We start from the raw sequence: 16,667 nt of genomic DNA, 5'->3' as shown, positions 1-16,667 counted from the left end.
ATGGAAAACGTTTGGAGTTAGATGTCTCGACCTGGGGATGTTTCGCATAGAAGGAAAGAAGGAAAGCCCACAAAAATATTAATCGGATTAGATAAAGGGTAGGCTTCCAGCAAGTGGATAATTTAATAATTCGTAATCAGCCTAACAAATATTATAAGTGCAGAATATGTTGGCGGCCAAAATATGGAATATTTGTCTAGCATGATTGGGCAGGATACTAGCTTTAGCTTCTCTGGAATTCTGGAACTAGTCAAAGTTCAAAACCAGAATATTGTCTGCCCGCCGACTGTAGAGAAGGGAACGTCTCCATTTCCTAATCAATATTTTCTCACTGTCTTCTTCCGGCCGTCGAGGATTCCTTGAAAGAAACGCCCTGGGAAATACTAGACAATGTGATGACTCAAGTCTTCATGAAACTTGACAAAACTCAGGACATTTCATGTAAATCTTTCAACTCTCTTCAAACTCCGGAACACCCTTTTCTGTCATTACATCACTCTCCTTGTGACCATCTTTAGCTACATAAACCATGCCTTGGGCAACTCTCAGAATCCACCGAGCACCATTCTCCCTTTATCCAGCGCTTCCCCCGTGGTGCTTTAAGTTTCTTCTTGACAAGTGTTAACTCCCAAAGACTAAGCTACCGTCAATTCTTTCATATGTTTAGTTCTTTCGAAGTTTGCTTTATAAAACATTTTTGGTAATTTATAATCTTAAGAGTTGTAATAGCAGTTTAAAAAAAAAAGAAAGAAAAAGCATCATGGCATCAGCATTGTCTGGAGATGACCTTGCCAGGTCGATGAGCAACCGGTCAATGAGCCGGATGATGAGTTTGGGTTCAGGAAGCAAAAGAGGTTGGGCTTCAGCTAGTATCCGGGAGGCATGGAATAGTCAGACAGATGTTTTCCAGAGAAGTGGGAGGGAAGAAGATGAGGAGGAGCTCAAGTGGGCTGCCATTGAAAGGCTTCCTACTTATGATCGTTTGAGAAGGGGAATGCTGAAGCATGTTCTGGATGAAGGAAAGGTTGGCTATGAGGAAGTTGATATTACCAATCTTGATATGCAGGACAAGAAGAATCTCATGGAAAGTGTACTAAGGGTTGTTGAAGAGGATAATGAGAGGTTTCTTCTTAGACTTAGGGAGAGAAATGATAGGTGACTTTCTATATCTATATCTCATACTAGCCTGTTTCTTTTTTGGGATTACGACATTAATGCTTTGATAGTGCAGTAGTAGTTCCTCTTTCCTTACTTTTCTGAAATTTTGAGTTAATTTGATTTGTCTATTAAAAGATGTTATTCTTACATTGAAAAGGGTGGGAATTGATGTCCCAAGAATTGAAGTAAGGTTTGAGCATTTATCTATAGAAGGAGATGCTTACCTTGGAACCAGGGCTCTTCCAACTTTGCTGAATGCAACCTTGAACACAATTGAGGTGATTTCTCCCCTCCCCAAATATATGCTCCAGTAAATTGGATTAATGGAATCTTCTTTAACATTTCTATATGTTTTTAAAGATGTTTCTGGAGAAATTATATATATACATATATACACTTCAAGTCCTAAGCTTGGATTTGTATTGATGAAAAATTTTGTAATGTTTTCTGATAAATAGGGAGTTCTTGGCTTAATCAAGCTTTTCCCTTCTAAGAAAAGAGTGGTCAATATACTCCGTGATGTGAGTGGAATAGTGAAACCATCAAGGTATTAATTGTTTTCAATTTCCTAAGATTAAGACAGCCTCATGTTAAATTTCTCAATTACCAATCAATTATTCATGCTTCTCAAGACGATTAATTCCACACGTTGAGCTTTCAGATGAACTTCAATTAATTTGAATTTTCCTAACAATTTATCTCATTGTCTTTCTCTTACACAGAATGGCTCTACTTCTAGGACCTCCAGGATCTGGAAAAACTACATTGCTGCAGGCGCTCGCTGGGAAGACCGGCACTGATCTAAGGGTCTGTCAGCTTCTGTTGTTTATGAATGGATATACAATAAATAACATGACTTCCAAGTTCTTACAAGTTACAATCTCAACAGTCTTTGGATTTTTGACTCTTTTTTTTTGTTTCTTTCTGTCCTTGTGCTTCACCTTTCTCAATCCGTTCTTGAAGTTGCTTCCGAATTAACATTTTTTCTTTTAGCATTATAACAAGTCCTTACTGAAGTTTTATTTTATTTTTTTGGTTTAATTTACCAATGAAGAACCTTCAATATTTGAACAGGTATCAGGAAAAATCACTTATTGTGGTCATGAATTTCACGAGTTCTTCCCTCAAAGGACAAGTGCTTATATAAGTCAACATGATCTTCACCATGGAGAGATGACGGTTAGGGAGACACTTGATTTCTCAGGGCGGTGCTTGGGGGTTGGAACTCGATATGATCTCTTGGCAGAGTTGTCAAGGCGAGAAAAACAAGCAGGGATCAAACCAGACCCTGAGATTGATGCATTTATGAAAGCTACAGCAATGGCAGGCCAAAAGACTAGTCTAGTTACTGACTATGTGCTCAAGGTTTGTTTCAGGCATTGCTTACTGGTTTCCTGTCTTCTACTTTCCTGCCCAACAATATTCTCAAGCTTAACTTCTTTAACTATTATGTGGTAATAGATTCTCGGACTGGATATATGTTCTGATATTATGGTGGGTGATGAAATGAGAAGGGGCATATCTGGTGGACAAAAGAAACGTGTAACTACAGGTAAACTAGTTATAGATAAATCTATGTGAAGGGACTTGAATTATTTTTCTACTTAAAAAATGAAAAGTTAATTAAAACAAGACTATCAATTATTACAAAGTTTCTTGGTGAAAAGATTATCCTCTGTTTATGATGATTGATGCCATTACTATTAGGCCCTAGTGTTTCCTCCACACTTTGGCTGCTGAACAATTTTCCTACCACACTACCATAGGAGACTTTAAACTTCTGTTATAACAATTTAATTGGTAGTTACCACAGGGGAATTCCAAGCACTAATCATGTACTATTTTTTAGTACTCAAGTATTCATTCAGGATATTTACGCACAATGCTCTGATAAGTTTTTTACAGAATAAACTGAGAAAGGAGATAAATCATTTCTAAGTACATCATGACATCAACCATATATGTTTTTGTAGTGTTTCCTTAATATTTGAAGCGTTTTATCATCTGCAAAGTCCTTGTTGTTGCCATTTCACTTTGTGAGAACAGCCTAAGAGGAGTGACTTACACAAAATGCAGGAGAAATGTTGGTTGGACCTGCCAAGGCTCTTTACATGGATGAGATTTCAACTGGTCTTGATAGTTCTACGACTTTTCAGATTGTAAGGTTTATGAAGCAGATGGTGCATATCATGGATGTAACTATGATAATCTCTCTTCTGCAACCTGCACCAGAAACCTATGACCTTTTCGATGACATTATCTTACTTTCTGAGGGTAAGATAGTGTATCAAGGACCACGAGAAAATGTTCTTGAATTCTTTGAAAGTGTGGGATTCAAATGTCCTGAGAGAAAAGGAGTCGCAGATTTCTTACAAGAAGTAACGTCCAGAAAGGACCAGCAGCAGTATTGGTGCAGAAAGAATGAACCTTATCAATATATATCTGTACCAGAGTTCGTGGAGCATTTCAACTCTTTCCACATTGGTCAAAAGCTCGATGATGAACTTAGAATTCCTTATGATAAATCTAAAGCTCATCCAGCTGCTTTGGTGAAAGAGAAGTATGGAATCTCAAACTGGGAACTTTTCAAGGCTTGCTTTGCAAGAGAGTGGCTATTGATGAAGCGCAACTCTTTCGTGTATATATTCAAGACCACTCAAATTACCATTATGTCTGTCATTGCTTTCACAGTGTTTTTTAGGACAAAAATGAAGGCTGGTCATATATCAAATGGAGTGAAATTCTATGGTGCACTGTTCTTTAGTCTCATTAACGTTATGTTTAATGGGATGGCAGAGCTTGCACTGACCATATTTAGGCTTCCAGTATTCTTCAAACAAAGGGATTTCTTGTTTTATCCAGCATGGGCCTTTGCCTTGCCAATTTGGGTCCTTAGGATCCCCCTTTCTTTGCTAGAGTCAGGGATATGGATCATCCTCACATACTACACTATTGGTTTTGCTCCAGCTGCTAGTAGGTATGAGAATGCACAATATTCAGTCACACAGAACTGCAGTTACTATTTTCCAGCCTCTGAGCTATGTCAATCTACAATTGTATTTCTGTTTCAGGTTTTTCCGTCAATTCTTGGCGTTCTTTGGTATTCACCAGATGGCTCTCTCTCTCTTCCGCTTCATTGCTGCAGTTGGAAGGACACAGGTTGTAGCAAACACACTTGGTACCTTTACCCTCCTCGTAGTTTTTGTCCTTGGTGGATTTGTTGTAGCCAAAGGTTAGTACTTTTTGTCTTTAAATTGCTTGCACTTCTGTCTAGCTGAAATGAGCCATTTCCAAACTTATTTGGCGCAATATATTTGTTTATGGTTGCAACATAGTAATGACATATAAAGATTCTCAAGTTCTTTTGTCCTTGTTGATATTATTGATCTCATAGCAGCTTTTCTAATCTCCTTTTGCAGATGACATCAAGCCATGGATGATATGGGGCTACTATGTCTCTCCCATGTCATATGGACAAAATGCCATTGTCATCACTGAATTTCTTGACAAAAGATGGAGTGCTGTAAGATCTCCTAAGAATATGCAAATAGTGTTCCTATTATAATAAAGTATATGTTACTATTTGATCTTGATATTTTCCATACTTTATCTATTACAGCCTTACCCTGTGTCATCTAATGAATCGACCACAGTAGGGAAGATTCTTCTCAAATCCAGAGGCATGTATACAGAAGAGCACTGGTATTGGATTTGTGTTGCTGCACTCCTTGGATTTTCTCTGCTTTTTAATCTCTGTTTTATTGCGGCATTGACATATTTGAATCGTAAGCTACCAAACTCATGCCAATATCCATTTTTATTAGCAAATTAGGATTCTGGTTTTGACAATGATTTGAAAATGCAGCTCTGGGAGATTCCAAATCTGTTGTTCTGAGTGAAGATGATGAGAGTAAGAGCAAGAAGCAGTCATCTTCTGATGGACAGCATAATTTGAGATCCATAGAAATGAGTAAAACGTCAACCGCTGCATTGTTTGAAGGTTTGACATGTTTTAACCTGACACTTCTATTCTGAAAATTATGAGTAGTTTCGAATACAATCTTACTAGAAACAATCTTCTAATGGAACGTTTGTTTCAGAAAATACAAATAAAGAAAAAAATGGAGGGTTGTTTTCTTTCTTCCAGGGAACTATATATATATATATATTTTCATGTTTTAAAGATGCCGGATTGCTTTGTGGTTTTAGTATGTAGATAACCTTACATTTGTTTATTGGAAAGAACACTGGAGCTTACAAATTAAATGTAATACAGTGAAACATGTTTTTCCTTGTGGTGAAAGATTTAAATGAATGATTGCAGGCACTGATGATACGACTGTGAAGAATACTCCTGACAACTCAATACTTAGTGCTGCAGACCAGGCACCTACAAAGAGAGGAATGGTGTTGCCCTTCCAACCCTTGTCACTTGCATTTAACCATATGAATTACTATGTTGACATGCCTGCTGTGAGTCCCTTCTCCATATTTCTACTTCTATAGAGAAATTTTACCTTAAGATGGAAAAGACGAAGATCATTCAACAATTTTGTGGTTTCCTCTCACTTTTGTCCTATGGCTGCAGCATAATCGTTTACACTAGCATCACGTTGCTTCATAGTGATCTTCCTTTTTATTCTACTTTGCAATATGTATTTCAAAAGAAGTAAATTGCTGTATTACATTGATATCTACCGAAGGAAAACATTGATGGTAAAAATCTCTTCATCAGGAAATGAAGAGCCAAGGAATTGAAGAGACCCGTCTTCAATTACTGCGAGATGTAAGTGGTGCTTTCAGGCCTGGTGTCCTAACAGCATTGGTTGGGGTTAGTGGCGCTGGAAAGACCACCTTGATGGATGTGCTCGCAGGAAGAAAAACTGGTGGGTATATTGATGGAAGTATTAGCATTTCTGGCTACCCGAAGAACCAAGAAACTTTTGCTCGGGTTAGCGGCTACTGTGAACAAAATGATATCCATTCTCCACATGTTACTGTCTATGAATCTCTTGTGTACTCTGCATGGCTTCGTCTTGCAAAGGAGGTTAATGCAGAAACACGAAAGGCATGTTTTCCTTTAACCCAGATCTTACTATATCATAAAATGTATACAATCCTTTAATTCTCTCCATTGCTTTGTGACAATTGAAAAAGTATATTATGTCTAGTCGCAGCTCAGAGTTCAAGAAATGACCTGTGTTCATTGTTGTATTCATTGCAACAGATGTTTGTTGAAGAAGTAATGGAGTTGGTAGAGCTAAATCCTCTCAGGAATTCTCTAGTTGGCCTTCCAGGAGTTGATGGCCTTTCAACCGAACAGAGAAAGAGGCTAACAATAGCTGTTGAATTGGTTGCTAATCCCTCGATCATCTTCATGGATGAACCAACTTCAGGCCTTGATGCTAGAGCAGCTGCAATTGTCATGCGTACTGTGAGAAATACAGTGGATACGGGGAGAACCGTGGTCTGCACAATTCACCAACCAAGCATAGACATTTTTGAAGCTTTTGATGAGGTATTGTAGATTTGTTAAAACCTGAAAGTTTCAGTTTTAGAAATCTTTCCTTCCTCTGTTTTTCATAGTTCCCATTGCATTTGCTTAATACGATTTCCTTTTGACTGCAGTTATTCTTGATGAAGAGAGGAGGACAGGCCATTTACGCTGGACCACTTGGACTCCATTCTCACAAACTTATAGAATACTTTGAAGTGAGAATCAATTCTCTCATACTGCATCCATGTTAACATTGGTGTCAGAACTCTCACAACTTATGTCCATAACTTTCTGCAGGCTGTACCAGGGGTTCCAAAAATCAAAGAAGGTTACAATCCTGCCACATGGATGTTGGAAATTAGTTCAACTGCTGTCGAGGCCCAACTTGATGTAGATTTTGCTGAAATTTATGCCAAATCTGAACTTCATAGGTAACTGAGATTGAACCTACTATCTCACTGACTCCAGCCTTTTTGGCCTCTATTTCCCCCTTTTTCTCCATCTCTTCTGAGGTTGAAATGAGTTTGTAACTTACCAGGAAAAATGAGGAGCTTATCCAAGATTTAAGCACCCCAGTACCTGGAACTAAGGACCTTCACTTCTCCACCAAATATTCTCAAGACTTCTTTACTCAATGTCGAGCCTGCTTCTGGAAGCAGCACTGCTCGTATTGGAGGAACCCACAATACAATGCCATCCGATTCTTCATGACAGTTATTGTTGGTATCATATTTGGAATGATTTTCTGGGACAAAGGGGATAAGATGTAAGTCCAAAATTTCTTATTTAGTTATCATTGTGATGGTATTATACAAACCACAGTCCATACTCAAAAAAATACTTAAGATATTTAGGGTCTTCTCTCCTTACCCAATACTGTGAAAATGGCCTTGACTGAAACTTGCCATTAAAGAATCCTGCATTCATGTGAAATAATTTCGAAAACATTTGTGCTTCTGTTCCTTTGTAAGTTAAACTTCAATAGTTGTGGATGACATGGTTGCAAGTCCTATAATGGATTGTAGTTAAAGACACCAGATAAGTTGGCATGCTCTTTCCTACACTTCTACTAGTTTTCGGGAAAGGTTTGAAACAATAAAATGTTTGTTCTAAGAAGTATCAAATCTGATAACAGCTGGTCTTATTATTTAATTCTGCATTGACACATAACTGTCCTGTTATTCTTGGTCATTGAGAAGTCAGTACCATAAATCTGTGGGAACAGAAATATGAATGGCATCTGCTATCAGGAAAACATTTTATTTGATTTCATTCAGGATAATTTTGCAAATGTTATTTGAACAGACACAAGCAACAAGATCTAATGAATCTGCTGGGAGCTATGTACTCTGCTGTCCTTTTCCTTGGCGCCACCAACACTTCAGCAGTACAATCTGTTGTGGCAATTGAAAGAACAGTCTTTTATCGTGAAAGAGCAGCAGGAATGTATTCACCATTGCCTTATGCATTTTCTCAGGTAAAAGAAGTTGAAATTTTAGCATTAGATTGATCTAAATAATTGACACTCCATTCCTCAAATGCACACTCAAAATAATTTAGGGGAGATAATCAGGAAATAAGGGCATATGTAGCTGATATTACCAGTGTTGTGTTATGCCTTGCAGGTGGCAATAGAGGCAATATATGTTTCAATCCAAACATTGGTATATAGTTTACTGCTTTACTCAATGATTGGATTCCACATAGATGTTGGAAAGTTCTTGTTGTTCTACTACTTCATATTGATGTGCTTCATGTACTTCACACTCTACGGGATGATGCTTGTGGCTCTCACTCCTAACCATCAATTTGCTGCCATTGTTATGTCCTTCTTTCTAAGCTTCTGGAACCTGTTTTCTGGTTTCCTCATCCCTAGGACGGTATGTATTAAAAGATGAAAGCAATCATTTCAATGCTCTATATGTTTTAATCTCACTTCAATTTAATTGCTAATCATTTCCCTTTTTTCTTTTTTGTCTTTTCTTTTATTATATCATGAGAGAAAAACTGAACTCCTAGCACTTGAATATTTGCAGGAAATTCCAATTTGGTGGAGGTGGTACTATTGGGCTTCTCCAGTTGCATGGACAATCTATGGCCTGGTGACTTCCCAAGTGGGTGACCAACTTGCTCCTGTTGATATACCAGGAGAACCCGAACTGACTGTGAAAAATTACCTTGAGACACACCTAGGGTTTGACTATAGTTTCCTTCCAGCAGTTGTTGTAGCCCATATTGGCTGGGTCCTTCTCTTCTTATTTGTCTTTGCCTATGGAATCAAGTTCCTTAACTTCCAAAGGAGGTGAGAAAATGCCCCAACATTTTCTTTGTGCATGAATAATTGTGTGAAGGGGGGATTTGTTAATGTCTATTGTTTGTTTATCATAAAAAATTTGTATAATCTGAACAGTTGGGGTACTCATATCCTGCATTGTTCTTTGATTCCAATAAAAGATATTCTCTTATTATTGTCTACCAGGGTTCTTCATGCTCCCTCTTAGTATATTCCTTTCTTTGGAGCAAGCGAGAAACAAAGCAGATCAGCTTTCTTGCTGTTGTATCCATTTGCGATACTCCCTCTATCTTCAAACTCATGGAATTCAGAATTAAGCTAGAAATTAAGGCATCTCTACTGATATAATGTACTCATCAACAATGTTTTTTAACTAAACGTATACAACCTACTTCAATCCGTTTTACGGAAAGTCTAATAAGATATTAGGGTTTACTTGATCCAGTTGTAATAGTTTAAGTTGGATATTTTTGATCTTATAGTAATTATAAACTATTCCTAACTTTATTCAAAACTACTAATTGTTAGTTATTGTTAGAATAGTTAAAGCATTCCATGTTATATGATAATAATAATTATCTATTCCTATTTTTCCCTGGTGAAAGTTGCCAGAATTTTCAGCTTTAAATGTCATCTGTTTCTGTTCCAAAAACACATAACTAAGACTTGCATTTTTGAAGACCTCCTCGAGCCATGCGATTAGCTAATGGTCCATGCTTCACTGTTTTTGCAGTGTGACACTTACCTATTGTCATGCCTATTACAAGTACGCACCCAATGGATGACTGATATGGTGTAATAGCGTGTGGAGGGACGCCCCTATCCTATTTTTGGTTCTTAGATCAAATTAAGAATTCAGACCAAGATTAACAAGCAAGGAATCAAGTAATCTGGTTTCATGGGTGGTTTAGTAGTTTTTCAATTCAACTTCTGCAGCCAAGTATCCATTTTTGAAAATTAACCGACCTGAGATAAATTAAGACAATATTTAAAGATCTAGGTGCATTTTATCTTGATAATAAGCTTAGCTATAAAAATAGGGACAAGTTACTATTAGAGTGTAACCACGCCTGTGTGTTGCAGTTGAAAGGATTTCTAATAGCAAAAATTGAGAGGGTGAACAACATTTTCTCCCTCGCCCTATTTGCTTTTATGCAAAATTGGATGCCAATACAATTAAGAAGCATAAAATAAATAAAAAATCCCTTATGAATTACCAATGAAACCCATGTTGCAGGTAAAATCTATTCTTGAACGAAGGTTGAGACTGAGAATAAAGCAAGGCATGTAAAAGGGTTGGAGATGCATCTCCTCTTATCCCTGCTCCCCCTTTCGCCCTCAGGGAAGCAGAAAACAAGCATTTGGCCTTTTATGGAGGCAGGCAAGGTTAGATCATCATCCTGGATTTTAAGCATAAGAAAGGCAACATAAACACCAACAAAAATAGTTATAGTTAAAAGTGTAGCACTTTTATTATCTGTTTACATTAATACTTGTAGGATTACAAAGCTTGCAGATAATATGGGTAGTAATTAAGTCACACTATTGTTTTAGACACAAATATTCATTCAAGGATAAGATAAGGTTCCTGCCAGTCTTTTTTAACAAATAAAAAGTAAACATGAGGCAATTTAGATCTAACAACATCACTACCTTCGGCATTTGTTAAACAGCTACCTCTCATCAATCTTAACAGGATCATTTGCCAAGTCCTGAATCTCCTTCTTGCTCTTTATCAGGCTCCATTTCCTGTTATGGAAATCAAGTTTGTCCAAGTCCTCTGCAATTGCCATATAACCATAGAGAAGCTGCTCCTCCAACTTGTCAACCTCTATTTGCATTTCTCCCACGCTGCTTTTTCCATTATTTGATGTTATTTGCTGAAAATCCACTCTCCCTCGCTCCTGCCCAACGAAATACTTATGAAGACTCTCTGCCATTGCCAGTCCAGTAAAAGTGCCCAAGAACTTCACCACCATAATACTTTGATCTGCAGGCCTCCCTAGGCACACAGTGATTTTTCCCCCAATAAAGCCTTTACCTGTCATCATTCAAGAACCAACAAGAGGAAGGACAAAAAAGAAAAAAGGAAACGACAACATATGAAAGTATAAATTATCAGTCTTGTCTTCTGGTCAAAGAAAGTCCTTCACATTCACCAATAAGTAGAAAACTTTTAACATCATGATTAATTCCAATTATTCAAAGTGCACATTGGCAACCTGATTCAACTTGTAACTTATTTTTATTAGTATCTTCTGTCATTCTTCAACAATTCTGTCTATCATTTTTATTTGTTAATATTGTCAGCCAACTACTCACCTCTTAAAAAAGCCTGAACACCTTCGATCGGAACAACTTTCTGTTCTTGAGGATTGTTGTTTGCCATGGAAATATTGTGGATGACAACAATTGGAGGCCAGAGAACCAAATCCTCCTTCTGAGCCAAAGCTTCAGCTTCAGGCAAGATAAGGGGAACCCATGTTATAGTGTCAGGGGGTGCTATGCTGTCCCACCCCAGCAAAACACATATTGCTTTGTGAAGACCCAAGTGCTGTGCTCTCAAGCCAACCTTGTGAGACATGAAGGTATGAGTTACCAAGCGTTGGGTGTCCATGAACTCCTTCGAGTAACTGTAAGAGCACAGATGTAAGAATAACAGAGAGGTAGACAGGAAAAATCATCATAATATTAAATTTTTGGAAGATATTGATTCAAAGAATTATTAATCTTTAAATTTGTTCACAAATATTGATGCTCTCACAGCCATTAAAAATTTATCAGGTACATAAAGAAGGTAAACAACCAGTATCCTCACCAGAGATTCAAATCAAAATCAAGAAGATAAATTAACCCATCCAGTATACCTCAAACCATTTGTTCTGCAGTCACTGGGACTAAAGTAGAAAATGGTGCTCCCGAACCCAAGCTCACCTTTTATCAAAATGTGACCTACCTTAACATATCCTATGTTGCTCAACCCAGGCTCAAGAGTCAGACATGGACACCCATCCAAGAGGGGTATAGACAATTTTTCAAAAGATTTTCCTTGTATATAGAGGACCATATCATCGACAAAGTTAAGCTAGGATAAACGAAGTGTGAAAAGTGAAAAACCAAAGGATATCTCTAATCAAGCAAAGCATCGCATTTTACTATAACCTGACTTTCCTTTCAAAAGAGTAGACTGCTTATGCAAAAGCTTTTATTAACAAAGAGGACTTAAAAACAAAGAACAAACACACAGAGAGAGTTATTTTCACAAACATATTAACAACAAAACCTCAGAAAAACTGTTTGTTCCAAAAGAGAATCTTCGTCAACAAACAGTGAAAGAAAATGGCACTTCACTGATGCAACCTCCTGATCCTATCAGAATCTCGGCCAGACACCAGACAGATAATTAAGATCAACACTTATCTTGCTACAAGAAATCACAGTTTAAAACTACAGCAAAACAAAATAAAAAAAGTTTTTAACAAAGTTGTTAGCAAAATTCAAATAGTTTGACCTCTAGCATATTTGACAGACCATGTAGCTGTTATGTTACTCTCTTTGATTTGCCTGGCTGCACTTAAGACTACAAATACTTATGACAACAATCTAGTAGGTCTGACATTAAGACTACAAAAACCCCTCTATCAGACACCCAGGGTCCTAGCCTTGCTCCTTAACAGCATAACAGGCTTGTTAAGGAGAATGAGCATGAAATGACTCAACCCAAACATCCTAGATGCCTATTCCACTGAAAGCCAAGCAGCTATTTCTCAAAAGTCAGTCAATAATGAGCAAGGAATGCTAAAAGTTGTATCCACAATAAAGTCCACATGATTCTCCATATTAGCACACTTATAAAATCCTTAGATTTTCTCCACTTGACATGTCATGATCAACCAATTTTCAGCAGCTAGCTCACTTTTATAGGCAAATGTCATCCAAAGCCGAAAATCTCCAACCTCTGTGGATACACTTCCATATAAATGTTATGGAACTTAGGTTGCTGAAACTGGAAGCCTCAATCCCATCACAGCGAACATGCTAGCCCTATCAGCAATTTTTGGGCCACAAACCCAAAATTCAAAACAACTAAAATGTTCTGCACTTTTCCTCTCTATTCTTCTTCTTTGAGTAGTACACGAAAACAATTATCATATCTAAGGTCTCATGGAGTCAACAATTGAAATTATGAAGTTGGATTCACTTGTTGTCCCACTACACAAAACCTGCAACTGTTAATAAATCATCAGTATTAGGGCCATTTCCATTAAGTAATCTACTTACGTCAGCATATTACTGCTGAGACGAAGATGATTTTATATTGAGCCCTGAAACAAAGTTCACTCTGACAATCCATTGTGTGACCCTACTTACCATTTAACCAAAAAACTATATGGCCAGAATTGAAAAACACTGAATTTCATTTCAATTCGCAATCCACCTTTCAGAAATTAAACAACTAAATAATAGTAAGGAGATTGTTGGTTCCCAAAAAGTTCAAGCACCATAAGAAAGTCCTAGAAAGACCAAATGATAAAACCTTTTGGGCCGGTTCGTACTTGATTGCAGCTTTAAGAGATACTGGGAAACTCCTCATTCGAACAAACAAATACATGAAAATATGTGCCCCTCTTTAAAATGCATGTCATAGAAAAGAAAACAGACCTTCTACCACATACGATGCAGAACAAACTACCAGCATGCCCTTGCTCCTTGTATCTTCTACGAACAGACTGGTTCAAATTTAACTTTTTAGAGTACTTTAAGAATGCTTCATGTACCAATTGCTTAAATTCTTCTGAATCCTCAGACAGCTCAGCCTCTGCATGATTCACCAAATCTTCTGTCATGTCACCATCATTTGCATTTACATACTCATCATAATCATCATTTCTTTTCCTAACTTTGTTTTGTTTGTACAGATTACTTCGTCTGTCATTGTGGTGTGAGGTATGCCAGTTAAATGAACCAGTTCTGGGATTTCCCTTAATAAATTTACCACTATTTTTGTAATATCTGACTGGAACCCTTTGTGAATGTGCAAGAGAATCTTGGGATGTAAACCAGTCATCCGATGCCAAATCTCCACAATGGTCTTGCCCATCATATGTCCTTCCAACCTTTCTATATTCATTGTGGCCATATCCTTTAGTCCTAGATGCATGTAAACCAATCATATCTTCATCAATCCGCTCCTCACAGTCATAGGGACCTCCATAGTCTGCAGGTGCATGCAATTTGCTAGATACAATAGTTTTAGAACTAGGCCCGTTAACATCTTCCCCCATAAGATACTTCCTTTTAAAGATCCTATCTGAATACATGTCAAGCTCTTCCTCCATTCTCTGTGCTCTTAGACCAAGTCTGCGTTGCTCCGCATCATAGTTTGCAGAAGAATCTGTCAATCTTTCTTTCCGAAAATCTGGACCTGCTCCTTTACCAAAACCATTATCGGATCTCATATTTGATACTTGACGATCATGCAATGCATCCAGGTGTGACATTTCATATTCTTGCGGTAGCCTTCTTCCAAACTTAACATGGGTGTGCTCTGAACCCAAATATTCCCCACCTTGCAGTGATGCGTATGAACTGCTCATATCAATATAGTCTGAATTTATCTGTTTTTGCAAGGCATGATTATCCCATATGACGCCCTTTCTCGAATTTCCACAAGAATCATCGGTATTATCAATCCTGTCTACAACACAGTGCAAAATATTTGGTTTTGGCATGTCTCTATGACCGTAATCAATTGAAGCAAGTTCATAGCTAACTCCAGGTTGAGAAGGCATCATCCTTTTTGTGCCATCAGCTGGATACCCATGATTATTACTTGCTATTGCCCTATGTTTTCTATAAAGGTAATCCTCATACTCCGCCCTGCTCGGACTATTTGCCACTTGTTGATGTATCACCATATCCCTTCTAGTAGCTTCCGGATCTCTCACAGAAGCTATAAGTGGCCTTTGGTCATATTTATTATATCCCACAGGTTCTGTGAGCTTGCCACTGATCCTAAGATACTCTTCAGAAACAGGCAAGGGTGCATCATCCTGATAGGAACCCAAAAACCCACTCCTAGGGACACCAGGAGATGTGCCAGCAAAATCCTTAAGCTGAGGGGTGCCCGCAAACTCCTTGGAGTGAGATGTTACCACCATATTGTATGCAACATTCTGTGAATGGAATATACATTTATCATCTCTGTAAGACTCCATATTTGTCATCTTATTTGAAGGTATAGGTTCCCGATGCCGAAGTTTTTCTTGCTCATATTGACCTATATCCATACCTCGCGAGGACAATGGTGATTGTCCACTAGTTTCTGCATAATTTAATCTTGGATCCAGATCTTGCGGCAACCGATGTGACCCTCTTAATGCAAAATCTTCCAGTGGGACTAATTTGTGATCCATCATTGCATGGCCATCAACACCTGCAACTCTGTTTTCCATATAGTCCTTCTCTTTGCCGGTCCTAGAAGTACCATGATCATACGTGTAAACACTCCTTACTCTAGAGTTTGAATTATCATCAAAACCAACTGGCTCAACATAATCATATTTTCTATTGACAACTCCCTCATCATAATGAGACCTTTTACGCATTTGCTCAAATGGGGGTGATCTTGATCGCACCCTTTCAGTGCTACCACCACTCAAATGCCGACCATAAGACTCCCTCCTGTCCATCGATCTGCTCATTCCTTCCCTACCCAAACCCCCTCTCCTAAACGCATCTAGAGTATTAGGACTATAACTCACCCGTCCACGAGGTTGAGGAGACTGACTGTTTATCACCTCATGACGCGCAATTGGATAGGGGTCTTGATGACCCGCTTCAGCAGCAGCCCTGTGTTGACTACGCAACTTATCAGTCGGAGATAGTTTCCTATACTCCTCATCTCTTCTAGATTGCATCGTTCCACTTATCAAAAACTATAAACTTGTATATTTAGAAATCGAGCAACAGCCCTAATTTCTTGATCAAATTTATGTACCAAATTTGTAAACCCTAAAAACCCAGTAAGCGTGAAGCTTGGAATATCACCAAAATAGACTTAGCCGTAGATTTCAAAGGCAGATCTAAGAAAACCCAGAAAAGATTTTTGGTTTTTTGAGAGAAATAAAAAGGAGAAAGATCAAACCTTGCGTTGTATTGGATTGATAGAACCCATGGATTGGTCTGAAAGCCTTTGTTTGGAAATTTCTCTCGATAAAGTTTCTGGTGTATAGATTTTTCTTTATGTATATAATAGGATGTTCTGATCTTACATTCGGTGCAGAAAGTGGGAAGTCAAGGACGGGAAACGAAGCAGTGACGAGGTTTGCTTTCTGCTGTGTGAACTGCTTTGGTTGGGTGCTTTTTTTTCTTTCTTTTTTATGATTAATTATTGTGTGATGCTGGTGATTTTAATCATCATGCGTTGCGCCAACAATTCTTGTACTCAAATCTCACGCTACGTTACCAAGCCCAGTAGTCCTGATGCCTAGGATCAATAGCTTCGTTTGTGGGCCGAGTCGATCCGGTAGAATCGGTCATGACCTGCCCAAGACGTTTTCAACTTGAATGCTTAGAGAGAGATTCTCGAGAAAAGTCGGAGAGAAAATATTGGCGAGAATATGTGCCTTGGGGACCTATTTATTTTAATAGGTCATTTTGGAGGTTGACCTCTCGGTGCATACTACAATATTTCTAATCTTACTATAAGATTAATAA

At 38.0% G+C, this 16,667-nt stretch overlaps 2 protein-coding genes across 4 annotated transcripts; one reads left to right on the top strand and one right to left on the bottom strand.

Moving 5' to 3' along the window:
• Positions 1-217: 217 nt before the first annotated feature.
• On the top strand, positions 218-9,306 carry LOC110422917 (pleiotropic drug resistance protein 2-like). Its single transcript, XM_021436951.2, has 20 exons — positions 218-1,155; positions 1,316-1,436; positions 1,617-1,705; positions 1,881-1,965; positions 2,233-2,523; positions 2,620-2,710; positions 3,235-4,135; positions 4,230-4,390; positions 4,578-4,681; positions 4,778-4,943; positions 5,024-5,158; positions 5,483-5,631; positions 5,894-6,226; positions 6,386-6,676; positions 6,787-6,870; positions 6,953-7,086; positions 7,194-7,421; positions 7,961-8,132; positions 8,281-8,535; positions 8,692-9,306. The coding sequence occupies exons 1-20, from the start codon at positions 761-763 to the stop codon at positions 8,959-8,961; spliced, it is 4,455 nt and encodes a 1,484-aa protein (XP_021292626.1). The 5' UTR covers positions 218-760; the 3' UTR covers positions 8,962-9,306.
• Positions 9,307-10,376: 1,070 nt separating this feature from the next.
• LOC110422973 (uncharacterized) lies at positions 10,377-16,364 on the bottom strand. Of its 3 annotated transcripts, none has more exons than XM_021437044.2 (4): positions 16,096-16,363; positions 13,611-15,809; positions 11,271-11,581; positions 10,377-10,989 (listed from the first exon to the last, which is right to left on the bottom strand). In XM_021437044.2, the coding sequence occupies exons 2-4, from the start codon at positions 15,650-15,652 to the stop codon at positions 10,622-10,624; spliced, it is 2,721 nt and encodes a 906-aa protein (XP_021292719.1). In that variant the 5' UTR covers positions 15,653-15,809; positions 16,096-16,363; the 3' UTR covers positions 10,377-10,621. The 3 variants fall into 3 exon arrangements, with proteins under 3 accessions (XP_021292719.1, XP_021292720.1, XP_021292718.1); XM_021437045.2 differs by having other exon boundaries at positions 13,611-15,800; XM_021437043.2 differs by having other exon boundaries at positions 13,611-16,364.
• Between the last annotated feature and the right edge of the window lie 303 nt (positions 16,365-16,667).

This window comes from Theobroma umbraticum, unplaced genomic scaffold, assembly GCF_002168275.2.
Source record: "Theobroma umbraticum cultivar Fairchild unplaced genomic scaffold, ASM216827v3 scaffold_20.0, whole genome shotgun sequence".
Taxonomy (NCBI): Eukaryota; Viridiplantae; Streptophyta; class Magnoliopsida; order Malvales; family Malvaceae; genus Theobroma; species Theobroma umbraticum.
This window is presented reverse-complemented; position numbering and strand designations above follow the sequence as displayed.

Excerpts from the sequence above, each read along its gene's own strand:
- LOC110422917 (XM_021436951.2), top strand. The coding sequence starts at position 761 with ATGGCATCAGCATTGTCTGGAGATGACCTTGCCAGGTCGATGAGCAAC. Across the intron at positions 1,437-1,616 it reads CAACCTTGAACACAATTGAG|GGAGTTCTTGGCTTAATCAA; the intron begins GTGATTTCTCCC and ends TCTGATAAATAG. Across the intron at positions 6,871-6,952 it reads AACTTATAGAATACTTTGAA|GCTGTACCAGGGGTTCCAAA; the intron begins GTGAGAATCAAT and ends AACTTTCTGCAG.
- LOC110422973 (XM_021437043.2), bottom strand. The coding sequence starts at position 15,868 with ATGCAATCTAGAAGAGATGAGGAGTATAGGAAACTATCTCCGACTGAT. Across the intron at positions 11,582-13,610 it reads TGCATCGTATGTGGTAGAAG|TTACTCGAAGGAGTTCATGG; the intron begins GTCTGTTTTCTT and ends GTGCTCTTACAG. Across the intron at positions 10,990-11,270 it reads TGTTCAGGCTTTTTTAAGAG|GTAAAGGCTTTATTGGGGGA; the intron begins GTGAGTAGTTGG and ends GAATGATGACAG.